The sequence below is a fragment of the Cynara cardunculus genome (assembly GCF_001531365.2).
Source record: "Cynara cardunculus var. scolymus isolate 2C chromosome LG 13, CcrdV1, whole genome shotgun sequence".
NCBI classification, from domain to species: Eukaryota; Viridiplantae; Streptophyta; class Magnoliopsida; order Asterales; family Asteraceae; genus Cynara; species Cynara cardunculus.
Genome location: NC_037540.1, coordinates 15311613 through 15327359, shown reverse-complemented (window position 1 = coordinate 15327359; position 15747 = coordinate 15311613). Strand labels below are relative to the sequence as shown.

General features: G+C 38.6%; 1 protein-coding gene across 1 annotated transcript; it reads right to left on the bottom strand.

Annotated features, from left to right (window-relative positions):
• Positions 1 to 784: 784 nt before the first annotated feature.
• LOC112525376 (E3 ubiquitin-protein ligase XBAT33) lies at positions 785 to 10525 on the bottom strand. The gene is made up of 10 exons (XM_025135481.1): positions 10084 to 10525; positions 9931 to 9990; positions 9317 to 9388; positions 9050 to 9228; positions 8603 to 8763; positions 8455 to 8513; positions 8315 to 8361; positions 8067 to 8210; positions 2434 to 2525; positions 785 to 1578 (listed from the first exon to the last, which is right to left on the bottom strand). Exons 1-10 carry the CDS (start codon positions 10258 to 10260, stop codon positions 1031 to 1033), a joined length of 1539 nt encoding a protein of 512 aa, XP_024991249.1. The 5' UTR covers positions 10261 to 10525; the 3' UTR covers positions 785 to 1030.
• Between the last annotated feature and the right edge of the window lie 5222 nt (positions 10526 to 15747).

Genomic DNA, 15747 nt, shown 5'->3' with positions numbered 1-15747 from the left:
GTGGCGATGGACAATGGTAGACGGTGGTTGTGCAAGCGGTGGAGGATGTTGTTGTAGTGGAAGAGGAGATAGAGGTGGAGGTGGCCACTGGTGACTAGGTCTATCGGTGGTGGCGGTGGCCGAAACTAGCGATGATGACCGTTAAAACAAATATCATATTAAGGTTGTATATCAAACTAGAGTAGATTAGTAGTATTTTAGTTTCTGTCTCATTATTGTCCTATCTTGTTCCACGAACTATGTTTTTACCAAACACTTATCAGTAAGATTCACTACTTTTCATTATCTTACTGACTAAGGAACCGTTTACCCAATTGCTTACCCGGTAAGCGCTTATTAATGGGAATCAACACTATGATTTATTCTGATGTGTAAGATTTTATTATATCAAAACATATTGAATGCAACAATTTAAGGGGTAAACACTTACTTGGGTAAGAGTCGTCATCATCACTTACCGGGTAAGACTTTCCATCATTTTCATTGCCCTTACCCGATAAGATTCTTGACCCTTCTCATGTTCATCCAATGAGAAAATTTATCCGGTAAGTAGTTACCAAGTAAGTGTTTAGTAAACGGCCCCTAAGATTCTCTGCCAAAAAATTGACATAAGGGCAATAATCTTACTTGATACCACCTTCACTTAGTATTATTGATTCTTGCATGTCTGTTATCGAATGAAATTCTCGCGGCCCTCATACTCACCTGATAAGACAAGTGACTTGATATGCATTTACCCATTAACATTATCAACCACACCCACAATCCATCCAACTCCAAAGGGTTTGTACAAGAAAACATCCAAGAAATTGATGATTCAGTGGTTTTAGCAACACCATTGTTATGTTAGTACAACCATACTTTCCTTCCTTCCTGCCTGCCTATTCATTACAATCACCACAAGAACAATATAACTTTTTTTCTTCCCTTTCTCTCTCTACAAACCTAAAACAACCTAACATCAACCAATATATCATACCAACAATGCATTATATATCACAAACCAATAATACCATCGTTTCATATCAAATCAAGCATTTATCTCTGAATTGCACTGCTGCTCCCTACTGCAGCTCCTCCTCCCCCAAAACATGCTCGAACAGCTCGTTTTTTCCACCCTCAGCGACCCCAATTTCCCATCCTCTCCTGACCCTGACCCTGACCCTGAGCTGTTTCGATGGGGAGCTGACCCATCTTCACCCTCGTCGTCTCTTGTTTCAGAAGAGGGGCAAGTCCCATCGTTGCAGGTGCATAACGGAATAGCAACCGAAGGAAAAGGGCTGCAAGTTACTGGGCAAAATAATTCTGGAGATACAGAAGCAACACGATTCTTGCTAATCTCTGTTGGTGTAGACTCGGCTGGTTCTCGAGGGTGAAGCATGCAGGGGGTACAGAATCCAAGGGAAAGATGTAGTTTGATTTCCTTTGCTGGAGAGCCCGGCAATCTGGAAAAAGAAATGATGCCATGGCGGCAAAGGGGGCAAGGAATGGATCCAGGTGGACCTAATAATTCACAAGGGTTGTTGCTTGTTGAGCACAGGTAAAGGGCGCATCTCACACATAGTTCGTGCCTGCATCCTGAAAGCAAATGCATTTAAGCGTTAGATTTTTCTTGAATATTACTTTTGAACACAGAAATATGCCGTCGTATCTACTTTCCAATTTTACCCTTAATTATGAAATGGAGAGATTCATTACTTGCTTTAATTATTAAGGGTAAAATTGTCATTTCGTTAACTAAAAGAGTAATAATTACACATTTCTAAAGCCATGTGCCTTTTTCATTATGGACATCGAGTATATGATTTAGCTAGCATTCTTTAGCTAATCAAATAATCAACACATGTTATTCCTAGCAACATTAAACTTATCCCATTAGGCAAGAGATCTTGACACAGGCTATGACCTTCGCAAAGATCGTTTTGTAACTGATGTTAAACAAATGGAAACTTACAAGGTTCACAGATACATTTTATGCCTTCTATCGTCATTATATCAACAAAAAGTTACCGATTTGGGGAATCTTGGTTCGGAAAAAACACATCATTAACTGGACCTTGAATCACGATGTTTTCTTGTATGGATGATCAACCACATCAAGAATTTCAAGTATAAGGGAAGTCAGAAAAGACTAATTAACAATTCCACGAGTGTTCGTTTTACGAATCATATGCAACAGGCAGAAGATCGTTGCAGAAGCTGACACTGTATTGCTAACTTTAATTAAGAAACTCTTTAAAGTCTCCATTTCTTCTAAACCAATATGTTCATGTTCTGTCTTCCGTAGTCCAGTTCTTAGAACTGACTAGATCTACCTATAGGTAATTTTTAAGTATTCAGAGCCCATATGACCGGAAGTGCAACTTTGTAACATAATTCTTAGGACACAAAAATACAATTGAAACAAGAAGTAAATATGTTAAGATAGCAAACCTTCAGCAGCTACTGTGCAAGCTCTCTCCAGGCAGACAGCACAAATATCAGTGTCATCAGAAAGACTAGCTGAGGACTGCAAACCACACTCTCTGCACATCATTACCACAGGTTAATTCCTAATAGACCCCACATGCCAAAATCTCATTTGATCATTCACAAATATGTTGCAAACTTAAAAGTAGTAAAAGCATGCAACCCAAGTTTCTTAATTGATTGTTAGCTGACTGATTAACTAAACCTGTTAACTTTTACTTTGAACCACCTCCTGTTTCCTCATATTTTATCATGGTTGCCTCCAAAAATAAAGTAAACGTGCAAGAGAAAGCACATGTCTTGCCTTCAAATCCGAGACTCAAATTTCATTAACACTCAAGTACCCAGATTAAAGCAACATCTGAAGTTTACTAGGATTATGCACATTGATGATTCTGACCTTTTCAAAATCTGGTTCATCTTATTTCTTTTAACTTTCTACAACTACTTCAAACATAGAACGAAATGGTCGTCTATTTACACCTAAAAGCAACCGTTGTGATAAACCCCCAGTTTGGTTCACATATAGGAGAAGGTCAAAGCATTGATCAGTAGTGGATTTGTGTGTGTTAGCTCTTTTCTTCCAGCTCCTTCCTTTATGTTTGAATAATGTTGCTTGTCAAGGTATTTCCGGTATTTGGTGGGGAGGGGGTTCTTTTGGGGATTCATTATGTTCCTTTTTCTGAAATTTTAACTTGAGCATTTGGTCTGGGAGAGTCCATGGCCTCTCGAATGCCATTGGGGTTACTTTTCTTGTGAAATTCAATCCACACCCGACAATCAGATCCAGTGTACAACAAATTGGTATCAGCAGCCACGATCCAGGAATGGCGACTCGTAGTATGCAACCAGGGTGGACGATTTGGAGAGTAGCGTCGGATTGATCAAAAAAGGAATGCAATTGATTATGCAACAGATGGAGAGAATCGTTAAGCAACAAGATGAAGTAGCTAGCAAATTGATTTCAGCTCAGTCGTCGGATGGTGAGACGCATCAGGATCGGGAGGAAAAGAAAAGTAGTGTGGAGATAGTCATGATCCTAATCGATTTTTGGCGGTAAAAGGGAGAAAACTGGATATTTCAGCATTCAACGGGAAGGATCCAGATGGCTGGATTCTTAGGGCTGAAAGGTATTTTTTGTTAAACCAAGTGAGTCCAGGGGAACAGATTGACGTGTCATTTATAGCTTCCAAACGTGATGCTTTGAGGTGTTTCAATGGGAGAATAAGTGACATCCAATTACGAGGTGGGAGGATTTGAAGCGTCTAATTTTACGTCAATTTAGATCACTTGCTTCGGGCTCCCTGCGTGAGCAATTTCTGGCAGTGAACAGGAGAGTTCAACTGATGAATATTGCTAGAAATTCGTTGAGTTCGCTGCTCCTTTGGATGGAATTCCTGAAGAAGTGTTCCTTAGCCAATTCATTAATGGATTGGAAAACTCGATTAAAGCAGAACTACGCTTAATGAATCCAATGTCGTTGTGTGAAGTGAAGGAGATTGCTTCAAAAATCGAAGTGAGAAATAGAATGACTGGTAGAGCCTGATCTATGTATTTTGGAAAGAAGAGTTCGAATCTATTCTCTGAAGTTAAAAAGCAGTGCGTCGAACTCAGTCACACATCTTACAGTGAGTGATAACTAGGGATCGGAGTTTAGGAGGTTGTCGGATCAGGAAGTGCAGCAGAGGAGATCACTGGGACTTTGTTACAGGTGTGATGAGAAGTATTCTCCAGGCCATAAATGTAAGAAGAGATAGAGAGAGTAATGAATGTGATTTTAGTCCAAGAGGAAGCTGAGGATGAGACAAATTCTGAGGATGAAGAGAAATCGCTGAACACAGCAGATGTAAGGGATGTAGGACAGAAGGGAGGTCCATTTAAACTCGGTAGTTGGCCTAACAAATCCGAAATCGATGAAGATGGAAGGGATTATTGAAAATCAGAAAGTGGTGGTGCTAGTTGATAGTGGAGCCACTTATTATTCTATTTCAAAAGAGGTGGTCGGGAAGTTAAATCTAGAAGTGGAAACACGAAGGAGTACACAATCACTATGGGAACCGGTAATATGGTGAAAGGGGAAGGTATTTGCAGGGGAATTACCTTATCGTTGCAGAGTTTGGACATTAAGGAGGATTTTCTGCTATAAAGTTGGGTAATAGTGATGTCATTTAGGAGTATAATGGCTGGAGACTTTAGGGGCAACCTTTACTAGCTGGAAGCAGCAGGTCTTGAAATTTACAATTGGAGGAAAATCGGTCACTATTAAAGGGGAACCATCGTTGGGAAGGTCCAAAGTATCTTTGAAAGCTATGGGAAAGGTGATTCACAGTGTTACAGAGTTTTGGTGGAGTTGGGATCATGTGGGGAAAAAATGTAGTTGTAGAAGGAGATGATGTTCTTGAACCATTGTTACAGGAATATGTCGTGTGTTTAAGATGCCGCAGGGTCTTCCTCCGTTGAGAGGAAGGAGCACGGGATGGTCTTGAAAGAGGGTTATGGTCCAGTTAATCTGAGACCCTACAGATACCCGCATTATCAGAAGGACGAGATTGACAAATTGGTCAAGGAGATGTTAGAGGCTGGGTTAATTCAGCCGAGTGCTAGCCCTTTCTCAAGTCCTGTTTTGCTGGTTAAAAAAAAAGATGGTAGCTGGAGGTTCTGCATTGATTACAGAGCTTTGAATAAAGCTACAGTAGTGGATAAGTTTCCGATTTCAGTAACAGAAGAGTTAGTGGACGAACTATTTGGTGCTCGGGTGTTTTTGAAACTGGATCTGGAGTCTGGATACCATTAGATACAGATGAAGGAGGGGGACATTTAGAAAACCGCATTTAGCACACACCAGGGGCATTATGAATTCCTTGTAATGCCCTTTGGATTAGTCAATGCACCTGCTACGTTCCAAGGATTAATGAATAAGGTATTCAAAAGTTCCTTATGCAAGTTCGTATCGGTGTTTTTGATGATATATTAGTATACAGTAGATCTATGGAGGAACTTAAGTCATTTGAAGTTAGTATTTGAAGTGTTAGACCAACATCAATTATTTGCCAACAAAAAGAAAATGTGAGTTTGACCGTAGTAGACTCGGTTATTTGGGGCACGTCATTTCTGGACAGAGTGTGGAGATCGATGAGTCAAAGAGTAAGGCCATAGTTGACTGGAAAGTGCCCGAAATGATAACTGAATTAAGAGGATTTCTTGGTTTATCCGGATACCATCGGAAACTTATTAAGAGATATGGGATGTTGGCAGCACCTATTTATTAGAAAAGAATCAATTCCTATGGTCTGAGGTGGCTCAATCAGCTTTTGAAGATCATAAAAAAAAAAAGGCTGTCTACTGCACTGGTTCTACGATTACCTGATTTCTCGGCAGATTTTGTGATCGAAACTGATGCGTCAGGATATGGTTTGGAGGCTGTCTTAATGCAAAATGAGCAACCGATTGCATTCTTTAGCCAAGCCTTGGGGATGAGAGCAAAACAGAAGTCTGTTTATGAGAAAGAATTAATGGCCATTGTGTTTGCTGTCCGGAAATGTAGGCCATATTTGTTGGGAAAACATTTTATCGTATGCAGTGATCACAGGAGCCTTCATTTTCTGTTAGAGCAGAGAGTCGTTGAGCCAGAATACCAGAAATGGGTTAGCAAGTTATTGGGATACAATTTCTCTACTGTTCATAAACCAAGAAAGACTAACCGAGCTGCTGATGCTCTGTCATGAAAAGTAAAAGATGCTGAGTGTTCAAGCTTGGTAGGTCCTCAATGGCGACAATGGCACAGCTTGAAACAAGAGACTAAAAGTGATGATTTTTTAATGAAAATCAAGATCGATTTGTTAGTGATAGTTCTGCCCATAAAGGAGTTGATTTGCAACAGGGTCTACTGATGTTTAAAGGCAGGTTAGTAATACTCAGAAAGTCAAAAATGACCCCTTTATTATTTGAAGAATTCCATGGGTCTCCTATTGGTGGACATGCGGGTGAAGACCAATCTTATCAGAGGATTGCGGCTGAGGTTTTATGGGTTGGTATGAGAAAGGATATTGCTGATTTTGGTCAGGCAGTGTGAAACCTGTCAAAGAAGTAAAAGTTTAACAGGTTTCCCAGCAGGATTGTTGCAACCCCTTATCCCTACCGACTACTGTATGGGATGAGGTCTCGATGGATTTTATTGAAGGCTTACCTCGATCGTGTGGAATGAGTTCACTCCTGGTAGTAGTGGATCGTTTCAGTAAGTATGCCCATTTTATTGGGCTAAAGCATCCTTTCAATGCTCAATCGGTGGCTGAAATTTTTGTCAGAGAGATCATTCGGCTTCACGGTGTTCCTCAATCCATGGTGTCGGACAGAGATAAGGTGTTTTGAGCTTTTAAGTCTATTTTGGAAAGAGCTATTCAAACTTCAAGGAACTAAGTTGAAATTTAGTTCGGCGCATCAACCGCAATCGGACGGCCAAACCGAAGTGGTCAATAGGTGTTTGGAACAATATTTGAGGTGTTGGGTATCAGACAGGCCAAAACAGTGGAGTAAATGGCTATTGTGGGCTGAACTCTCCTATAACACTTCTTATCACACTTCCTTTGAATGTTCTCCATTTCGGGTGCTATATGGCAGGGATCCACCATCATTATTATGACATAAGGAGGCTTCTTCTAAATTACAGTCCGTACAGCAAAAGTTGTTGAATCGAGAAGAGATTTGGGACGAGGTGCAGATGCATTTGTTGAAGGCTCAATGCCGGATGAAACAACAAGCGCACTTAAAGAGGAAAGATGTTCCTTTTTCTCCTAGGGATTAGGTGTTCTTGAAGTTACGACCGTAAAGACAGAAATTGTTAGTAAGTGGGAGCAATCCTAAACTTTTAGCTAGATTTTACGGTCCGTATAAAATCTTGGAGCAGATTGGGAAGGTCGCGTATAGGCTAGAACTACCACAAGACGCCAAGATACATCCAGTTTTCCATGTATCTCAGCTAAGGCAAGCTGTTAGAAGTTGCAATTCTATCAAAGAAATCCCTCAACAACTCACTGAAGAGTCAGAATTAAAAGCAGAATCCCGGAGGATATTTTGGATGTTTGTCCATGGTTAAGGGTGATCCTGGTCAATTGGAGGTATTGGTTAAATGGGAGAGTCCATGGCCTCTCGAATGCCATTAGGGTTATTTTTCTTGTGAAATTCAATCCACAGCCAACAATCAGATGCAGTGTGCAACAAGTTGATGGTTCAATAAAACAAGTAGAGTTCAATTTGAAAGGATTGAAGGTATATCATAATCCTAAAACAGTTTGGGACAGGGTTTCTTGAATAGAGATTCCCATTTTCAAAGCTGGTTTATAAATTTCATAGTGAATGGAGTCGACGCATCCAATAGTTCAGACCTAGTCGTAGAACTCCTTGACATAATAAATCAACAATTTAAATCAGGGATCTCTACCATTAACCCCCGAAAACACACAAATATATGTGCTTTCACAAATACAGTTGTAACTTTTAACTAAAGTTCCACCACTTGGGGACAATAAATATCAGATTACCAAGAGTTCATAATGCATCTAATTCATGTATAATAAGTAGAGATGGTTAGTTGTGAATACCTAGCTATGTTCAGTACACTCATGAGAGGCAATGATAAATAATTAGATGGGGGGAACATGGGTATTGCCAGGTCAGAATTTGGTGCCAATAATGGTTCAAGCCAATGACGTCCCCACATTCTCGCAACATCAAGTGGAAGCCACCTGAAATAGCATAAAAGTTTTCATGAACAACACCACATAGAGAGTGGCACAAACTAGCAAATAGGAACTAGTAACAGGCCCAAAAATACAAAAAACAACTGTACCCATTGCAGTTTAATGTCAAACGACTAGCACCTCTTGCAAGTAGAATCTGAAATAATTTAAGGCAAATATATTAACATGCACAATAAGAGAATATATTTAGAATAATGTCATCAAGATGATATGATAAAGTAATATTTACCTGACAGCATTTTAAATTTCCACCACAAGAGGCGTAGTGCAAAGGAGTACTTCCAGCCCCTACAAAACAATGCAAGAAAGGATACAAATGGAAGGTAGAGCAAAGTAGCATGACGTACAATTTATTAAATCTCAAATGGCCAACATACCTATCAAATCCATAGATGTTCCATAATGGAAAGTCACAGCTGACATGTTTGCATGTAGATCTAGAAGAAGCTGTACACAATCAGCATACCCGTTTAACGCAGCCATGTGAAGAGCCGTTATACCACCATCAGCAGCTTTATTTACAAATTTCACCAGTGCGCTACAATGACCAAAAATATGATATCATTCAAATAACTGATTGATGGTTAGATGTTCATAATGTAAGTTAATCCCCATTTTCTTGAACTGAATAAATACTGAACCAAAAGGCGACCCATGCATTTAGCAAGGAGGTTGTATCTGTAGCACAAACGAATGGCATTCTTGTCACAAAGGAGTAACTATACCACTACAGCCATCTTCTTAAACACCATTTGCATCAAAATAATTAATTTAAGACCATGATTATCTACATAATGTAGAGAACTCTGTAACTAATTCCAAACCTTTGGTCATATTTGTTTTTGGGACCATTGCCTCCATCACCATGCACTTGTGCATCTATAGCTTCAAAGGGAACACTAGGCACAAAATCAGCTACAACAAGTCGTATGCAGCGTACATGCCCATTCACAGCTGCGAAATGGAGAGCAGTTCTCCCACTAAGATAGTCAGCCCTCGTAACCTAAAATACACAAATTGCAGCAATCAGATATGTCTATTTATTCACCACTGTATTCTCTAGCCCAATAGAATTAGTAAGGTTAACTTACATTGCATCTAAAGAGCAGAAGGGTTTGAACAACTTCCCAGTGCCCATAGCGACAAGCTTGCATCAACGCTGTCTACAGATCTCACAAATACACAACAATTCAATGATCAAAGAAACTCACAAAGGTCCACCTCCATATTTCCGCACTAGTTCCTAGATTAAAAGGTTGCGGGTCCAGAATCTTCAAACAAGCAACTATCTATGCTACTCAAGGCAAACTTTAGTTGATCTTCAGGCCGATCATGTTACCAAAAAAAATTATGTGTGTGTGTAAATTTCAATAGTTTTTAAACAGATTAATGAAAATAGGATATCAAAATCAAGTTATCTGATCACAACGATTCCTAGAATTCACATCAGCTGAATACTTAGGGTTTAAGACCTTGAACTAAATGGCTTGGAAGCAAAATCAGATTAAAATTTGAACTAAAATACCTTCAATTCCAATACAAAAAGGGTCGATAAAAAACGACCTTAAAATTCTTTTTGCTCTAGAATCTTCAATTACACTAACAGAACCGAAATTGAGCTGATCTTCAGAAAGATCACACTATGATAGATCCTATATATAAGTTATATGCATACACACTTAGCGACCGAAATCAAGATTGTTACCTGACCACAATAATTCCTCGAATTAACATCAGCTCCATTATCAAGCAACAATGCAACAATCTACAAATTAAAAAAAAGAGGCAGAAGCAGTAAGAAGTAGTTGTAAACACACAGAAAACGAATCAAAGAGAGAGAGATAAAATGTAATTGTACATCGTTGTGGCCTTTAGCAGCGGCAAAGTGAAGAGGAGAATTAAGGCCACCAAAAGTGGAGTATTTGGCAAGACAAGGGTTACAATCAAGCAACATCTTAGCCTCAACGAAATCTCCATCTCTGGCCGCCGATACCAATCGCTCTCCGGAGGCGGAGCACCCAAAGGAATTACCCATTTCCCCCCGATTCTTATGGATCGGAAATCAAAAGGGTATATAAAGGAAAGAAATGGTTATGGGGGTTTAACTTGTAAGAGTAGAAATTAGGTCAACTGTCAGTATGTTGTAGAAAAATCGAAAATCAGGGGAATATGGGAAGAATCAAAATCCAAAAGAGATGAGATGATGACAAATTGGTAAAAGGGTAGTCCTTCAAGGGGAAGGGGAAGGGGATCAGGGGCTCTCTGTGTTGTTGGATGCAGGTCCTTCACCCTCACCTCACCATAAATCTTCTTCCTCTTCAATGCTACCTAATATTTTTAGCCTTTTCCAAATATGTGTTTCCTTTTTTAACGAAAAAAAGAAAATGTTATGTGTGGACATAATCCAATCATGCACTAAATAAATCTACATTACAAAACCATCAAACTTAGAATGGATTAAAACAAATTACATCTGAGTTCAGATTGTACGTATCTCGATTAATTTTTTTATAGTTTTGAAGAATAATCTTTGTTGTCTTGCAAGATTCGAAGATCAGTTGATGTTGTGGTATGACGAAGATTTGGATAAGGTAAAGATCAGTAGTCATTCAGGATTTTTGGTAACAAAGGTTTGTCCATAGGTGGTTTTATAGATGGTTAATTGATTGATTTTCGGACGGCTCTCAACTTTTAGCATGTTTGAATCGGTCTCTTTGTAATAGTTCAGGTCTACAGGATAACAAACGAGAATTGATTATAATCAACCAACTGATCTCCTCATATGTTATTCATTCCAGTCAAAAAAAAAATTTATCTAATTATAAATTAAAATAAAAAACATAATCTTCTAAACATCACATTGTGTATGGAAAGAGTTCATTTGAAACATATGTTGACAATATGTAACAACCCACAATTTCCACCATACAGATAATCCACATGATATTACTCATAACACAAAATGTAACATCGTTTACAAAATACAGATTAACAAAAAACTTCCTTTGATACATTTATGAATAACTAAAAGTCATCAATTCTAAACTTTTCTCTTGCCTCTACCCTGCGAAGTATGATGACCTGCAAAACAGGTTAGTCCAACAACTGAGCGTTAGACCCAAAAGGTCTAGTGAGTGTATATAACTCATACCAACAACATACTTTCTAAACTAGTAGTTTAGAATCAAACATGTATATCACAAACATTTTATCTATATCTATCACATATCTTTTTATCTCTCTCGCGGTTACACCGTCATTTCATCTCTCTCGCGGTTACACCGCCATTTCATCTCTTTCTCAGTTACACCGCCATTTCATCTCTCGCGTGGTTACACCGCCATTTCATCTCTCTCGCGGTTACACCGCCATTATCTCTCCCGAGAAATTTCATATCAAAAGCTTCAACACATTAGCCGGATTTGAAGTCCGGTCAACCTTGTCCGGATATGAAATCCGGACAATTACTTAGAGCAGAAAAAGATAAATCGGACATTGCTTGAGCGGTTTAGCTCTTAATCCGGTTAACACTTGAGCGGTTTAAGAAAATATCCGGACAACACTTGGGAGGTTTAAGGAGATATCCGGACAACACTTGGGCGGTTTAAGAATAAACCGGTCAACACTTGGGCGGTTTAAGAAGATATCCAGACAACACTTGGGCGGTTTAAGAATAAATCGGTCAACACTTGGGCGGTTTAAGGAAAATATCCGGTCAACTCTTGAGCAGTTTAGATGAAATCCGAATAATATATGAAACATAATAAACCGTTTCAAACAGTTACAATTGTTATACCACAATTGATACATCAAAGCATAAAACACTCACCTTATAAAAATGATCGGATTAAGCCCGCAATTGTCCTTCAGCCCTTTNACCTGCAAAACAGGTTAGTCCAACAACTGAGCGTTAGACCCAAAAGGTCTAGTGAGTGTATATAACTCATACCAACAACATACTTTCTAAACTAGCACTTTAGAATCAAACTTGTATATCACAAACATTTTATCTATATCTATCACATATTTTTTTATCTCTCTCGTGGTTACACCGTCATTTCATCTCTCGCGCGGTTACACCGCCATTTCATCTCTCGCGCGGTTACACCGCCATATCATCTTTCGTGCGGTTACACCGCCATTTCATCTCTCTCGAGAAATTTCATATCAAAAGCTTCAACACATTAGTCGGATTTGAAGTTCGGTCAACCTTGTCCGGATATGAAATCAGGACAATTACTTAGAGTAGAAAAAGATAAATCGGACATAGCTTGAGCGGTTTAGCTCTTAATCCGGTTAACACTTGAGCGGTTTAAGAAAATATCCGGACAATACTTGAGCGGTTTAAGAATAAACCGGTCAACACTTGGGCGGTTTAAGAAGATATCCAGACAACACTTGGGCGGTTTAAGAAGATATCCGGACAACACTTGGGCGGTTTAAGAATAAACCGATCAACACTTGGGCGGTTTAAGAATAAACCGGTCAACACTTGGGCGGTTTAAGGAAAATATCCGGTCAACTTTTGAGCGGTTTAGATGAAATCCGAATAATATATGAAACATAATAAACCATTTCAAACAATTACAATTGTTATACCACAATTGATACATCAAAGCATAAAACACTCACCTTATAAAAATGATCGGATTAAGCCCGCAATTGTCCTTCAGCCTTTTCTCTCAATATGTGCAGAAAATTCTCCAAAAACAAAAACCCCCTTTCTTTTTACATACACTTGCTCTAAATAGCAATTGTATAGCCGCCCCTCAAAGGTCGGCTAACAAAGCTACATCACCCACACCCACACACTTCTACATAAATACAAATATTATATATATATATATATATATATATATATTCCAAAAATCTTAATTCAAAACTCGAAACCCGAATATTACAATATTCTCTCCTTAAAAGAATTCCGTCCCAGAATTCTATTTAAGCAAAAAGGTAGGGATACTTCATCTGTATCTCTGATTCTGATTCCCAAGTGGCGTCTGGTCCTTTGTGATAACGCCACTGAACCTTCACTAACCCAACCTCTTTATTTCGCAACTTCTTTAATTTGAAGTCAGTAATCCGTTCAGGGGTTTCTTCAAAGCACAATCTTTCGTCCACCTTTATTTCGGGTAGTGGCACTGCCACATCTGGAATTATTAGACACTTCCTTAAATTCGACACATGAAATGTGTCATGGATTCCATTTAGCTCTAAAGGAAGTTCTAACTTATAAGCCACTTCCCCAACTCTTCCAATAATAGGGAATGGTCCAACATATTTTGGACTTAACTTCCCTCTTTTTCCAAAACGTACCATTCCTTTCCAAGGTGATACTTTTAACATCACTCTATCACCCACTTGAAACTCAATCGGCTTCCGACGTTTATCTGCATAACTTCTTTGTCTATCTTGTGCCGCTTTTATTCGTTCCTGTATTACTCCAATTTTATCTGCAGTTTGTTGAACTAACTCAGGCCCAGCCAGCTGTTTTGGACCTATTTCATTCCAACACAATGGAGTTTGACATTTTTGCCCATACAGAACCTCGAAAGGTGCTGCCTGAATACTTGAATGGTAACTATTGTTGTATGCAAATTCCACCAGAGCCAAATGACTAACCCATGACCCTCCAAAATYAATGACACATGCTCTTAGCATATCTTCTAAAGTTTGGATAGTTCGTTCACTTTGTCCATCAGTTTGAGGGTGATAAGTTGTACTTAACTTAATCTGGGAACCCATTTCTCTTTGAAATCTCTTCCAAAACATGGATGTGAACCGACTATCTCTATCAAAAATAATTGACAGAGGAACACCATGTCGTGTCACTACCTCATCAATGTATAGTTTTGCCAATCTCTCCATTGAATATGACTCTTTCATAGGTAAGAAGTGAGCAGATTTAGACAACCGATCTACTATTACCTATATAGCATCATAACCTTTTGATGTTCTCGGTAATTTGATTATGAAATCCATAGTGATGTGATCTCACTTCCATACTGGAATTTCTAATGATTTTAACTTACCATAAGGGTGTTGGTGTTCAATTTTTACCTGAAGACATGTTAGACATTGCTCAACATGTCTAACTATATCCTTCTTCATATCTGGCCACCAATAGTGTTGTTTCAAATCCCGATACATTTTATTTGTACCTGGATGAATTGCAAAACGTGACTTATGAGCCTCACCCAAAATACGTTTTCTGAGATCACCATAGCATGGTACCCAAATTCTGTTCTGGAATTTCCAAAATTCTCTGTCATCTTTTACCAAATTAGAAATTAATCCACTCAATCTTTCCTGTTTGATCTTATCCTTTTTCATTGCCTCATATTGAAATTCTCGTAACTCTTCTTGAATACTGGGTAACAACACAACTCGTAAAGCTATAGCTTTGATAGTTCCCCTTTTCTCTTGTCGACTTAACGCATCGGCCACTACGTTTGCCTTTCTTGGATGATATAAAATTTCACAATCATAATCACTTATCAATTCCAACCATCTTCTCTAACGCATATTCAGATTTTTCTGATGGAACAGATGTTGCAAGCTCTTATGATCTGTGAAGATTTGACATTTTGTTCCATACAAATAATGTCTCCATATCTTCAAAGCAAACACTACTGCCGCCAATTCCATATCATGAGTAGGATACTGCCTTTCATGATCTTTTAATTGTCTTAAAGCATAAGCTATTACCTTTCCACATTGCATTAATACACAACCCAAACCCATCTTTTATGCATCACTATATACCATAAAATCTTCCATTCCATCTGGCAAAGATAGAATTGGTGCACTACATAACTTATCTTTTAACATCTGAAAGGCTTGAGCTTGTGCTTCATCCCACTCATATTTCACATTCTTCTTAGTCAGCTTCGTTAATGGAGTAGCTATACGAGAAAAATCTTGTATAAACTTACGATAATACCCAGCCAATCCAAGAAAACTTCTGATTTCAGTTGGAGTCTTTGGGGCTTCCCATTTTTCAATGGCTTCAATCTTCAAAGGATCCACTTTGATGCCTTCTTTTGAGATAACATGCCCCCAAAATTGAACTTCTCGTAGCCAAAATTCACACTTTGATATTTTGGCATACAATCTCTCTTGTTTCAACAATTCCAGAAGTAATCTCAAATGATGAGCATGCTCTTCTTCTGATCGAGAATATATCAGAATATCATCAATGAATACAATCACAAATTTATCAAAATAGAGACGACACACCCTATTCATCATGTCCATAAATGTTGCAGGTGCATTTGTGAGTCCAAACGGCATAACCCGAAATTCATAATGACCATAACGTGTACGGAATGCTGTTTTCGACACATCCTCATTCCGAATCTTCAACTGGTGATAACCGGACCGTAAATCAATCTTTGAAAAACTACCCAACCAATTGATCAAATAAATCATCAATTCTTGAAAGAGGATACTTATTCTTGATTGTCAGTTTATTCAACTCCCGGTAGTCAATGCACATCCTCATTGATCCATCCTTCTTTTT